Source organism: Hibiscus syriacus, unplaced genomic scaffold (genome assembly GCF_006381635.1).
Source record: "Hibiscus syriacus cultivar Baekdansim isolate YM2019G1 unplaced genomic scaffold, ASM638163v2 tig00110602_pilon, whole genome shotgun sequence".
Lineage (NCBI taxonomy): Eukaryota > Viridiplantae > Streptophyta > Magnoliopsida > Malvales > Malvaceae > Hibiscus > Hibiscus syriacus.
Window position 1 is genome coordinate 1837326 of NW_024062798.1, and position 2653 is coordinate 1839978.

General features: G+C 38.7%; 1 protein-coding gene across 1 annotated transcript; it reads right to left on the bottom strand.

Annotated features, from left to right (window-relative positions):
- Window positions 1–352: 352 nt before the first annotated feature.
- On the bottom strand, window positions 353–2379 carry LOC120135097 (cytokinin hydroxylase-like). The gene is made up of 4 exons (XM_039151450.1): window positions 2091–2379; window positions 1779–2008; window positions 990–1601; window positions 353–794 (listed from the first exon to the last, which is right to left on the bottom strand). Exons 1-4 carry the CDS (start codon window positions 2377–2379, stop codon window positions 366–368), a joined length of 1560 nt encoding a protein of 519 aa, XP_039007381.1. The 3' UTR covers window positions 353–365.
- Between the last annotated feature and the right edge of the window lie 274 nt (window positions 2380–2653).

Here is a 2653-nt window from a genome sequence, read left to right on the forward strand (position 1 = left end):
TTTTAAAATCAAATAGATATGACACACTCTAGAAATTATGGAATCGAATATTTATATAAAAATAAATCCAAGACCACATTCAGTCGATAATTAAACTAAAACTCACCATGTCAAACAAATACAGTTTATATTTGAATCACAAAATTCAAGGAAAAGAAGATAATACATTTTGGTGTAAATTGTGATTCCCCTTCAATAACTATGTTTTATAACTTCTATTTGCCGCTGGTAAAACTTGACTATAGATGATTATAAGACATACGTTCTATAGATGCAATTGTTCGAATTTGAGTCTCCAAGATAAAATTACATCGTTGTTCACTGAGACCTATAAATGAGATCTCAACTATGCCATTTAAAAAAGACTAAATGAGTTGAACTATGAGAGGCAGTCCATGTCTAGGCCTCAAGGAAAGAAGAGTAGAAGGGGAATGGCGATAATTAGGAGACGTTGAAAAGGAAAACCTCCTAAGCATAAGAGTTAATACAACTTTGTATTCCATCATCGTTAAATTCCTCCCAACGCACATCCTCCCTCCGAACCCGAATGGCAAGTACCCCATCTTGTGCTTACACCCTCCGTACAGACTATCATTCTCGAACCGCTCCGGTCGGAACTCGTTTACATCGTCGCCCCATAACGCCGGATCATGGTGCATCCCCACAACGTCGATCCAGATGTTGGTTCCATTAGGGATAATAAGATCATCCACCTTTATATCCTCTCTTGCTTGCCTTTGTGCATTTGGTGCTGGTGAGTATAGTCTTAGCACCTCTTTCATCACCCATTCCATCTGCAAATTATAGCCATAGAAACTATGTCAATATCTTTGCAATCAGTGATCCACGTGAAACACGTTTCATAATTCATACATAAAAGGAATATATATGCATACACATGTATAGTATGTATTTGATTGATTAATCCATGATATTTCTCCACGAAATAAAGTCAAAATAAATTGTAATGGATAAGACCCTAAACTTACCTTTTTTAAGCTAGAGAGTCGAGTAAAATCGATCTCACCATCATCTCCGATCATCTCTCTGATTTCCTCCCTCAGTTGGTCTTGCCATTGAGGATACAAGGCCAAGACCAGCAAGGTCCAAGTGAGTGCCAACGCGGTGGTTTCGTGGCCACCAAAGAAGAAAGTCTTGCACTCATCGATAAGCTCCCTCGTCGTCAAGCTCTTCCCAGCACCGCCGTCAGCGTGGCTGCCTTCCATCAATAAACCCAACAAATCCTTCTGAGTGGATCCGTCCCAAGTCATTTTACGAGCGACGATGAGGGATAAAAGGAGTTGGTCTATCTCTTTGCCAAGTTTCCTGGCTTCTAGGGTTTTCTTAAGGCAAAGCCATTTGCTGAAAGGAACGCCCACGTATCGGTTGGAGTTAAAAAGGGTGATTTGCATGGCTCTCAATTTTTCATACACTTTACGTCCCTTTTGGTTGCTCAACCCGAAGCTGGTCCTCGCTATGATCTCCCCCGCCGTTGTTGTGATTTCTCTTTCGACGTCGATTTCAGATCGACCGGAGCTTATTAGGGCTGTCCACTCGTCAAGCATCAAATTGGCAGGTTCCACCATCGAGCTTGTCATAGCCTACATTATCAAAAGTAGAAAATAAGGTTCATTCTGTTCACTATATATGTTTATTTAAGGGATACAAATTCAAGCGGTTACATTGTAAAACGTGAGTGTTATCGATAAGCTAACAAAAATTCTGAAAATATACTATATTATAATACTTTATAGTAGTATTACAGAAAAAAGAGACACCTTCAAGTTAGCTGGGGAAAATGCCGGAGTGATAACATGGCGATGACGAACCCAATCGTCTCCTTCAACCATCACAAGTCCACTCCCGAACATCGGCTTCCTATCACGTTTAAACACCGTGGGTTTTCCCCAGTTTTTCCCCAGAACACTCGAAGACATTTTTCTAAGAAACTCCGGTTCAGCAATGTATAGAAAAGGCTCAGTCCCCAGCCAGTAGATGAACACTTTTCCTGCAAGCCAAACAGAACAAAAGTCAAAGCCTTTTCGCTTTGTTATAAACTTCCAAGTAAATGAAACAAGACAAAGACTCACCATGAATCTTTTGCCAGTTAGCAAAATAAGGAAACACAGTGGAGTGTATATCATGGGAAATACCAGAGAATCCAAACGAAGAATCTTTGACATTCTTACTAATTTTTATCTCCGTAATATTCCCCAGAGGGAAACTAGGAATTGGACCATCAAACCCATTCTTCTTAATCTTACGGTAAACTCGAATGGGAAGAACCCAGCAAGAGAATAATAGTCTAAAGAACAAATAAAGAAGAGAAACCACCAAGGCTAAGATGAAAAAAACTCGGGATAACTCGAAAAACCCCATTTTGTTTTCTAAAGCTACTTAAGAATACTGTATCGAATGTTTTTGATTTGATACTCGATGTAGAAGATGAAGTGGGTATTTATAGAAGAGAATGGGGGGTAGTTCAACAACTGGAATGTCGGAGTTTTGACTATTTGCTTCACAGATTTTGTAGTTTGAATTTTCTGTCTTTCATCTTTTCATACTATACATGCATAATATATTCATGTAATAACAAAAATATTCAATTTATATCTAAAAGTGTAATAAAATGACGTTGTTTTAAATACTCATA

Excerpts from the sequence above, each read along its gene's own strand:
- LOC120135097 (XM_039151450.1), bottom strand. The coding sequence starts at position 2,379 with ATGGGGTTTTTCGAGTTATCCCGAGTTTTTTTCATCTTAGCCTTGGTG. Across the intron at positions 1,602-1,778 it reads TTTCCCCAGCTAACTTGAAG|GCTATGACAAGCTCGATGGT; the intron begins GTGTCTCTTTTT and ends TTGATAATGTAG. Across the intron at positions 795-989 it reads GACTCTCTAGCTTAAAAAAG|ATGGAATGGGTGATGAAAGA; the intron begins GTAAGTTTAGGG and ends TATAATTTGCAG.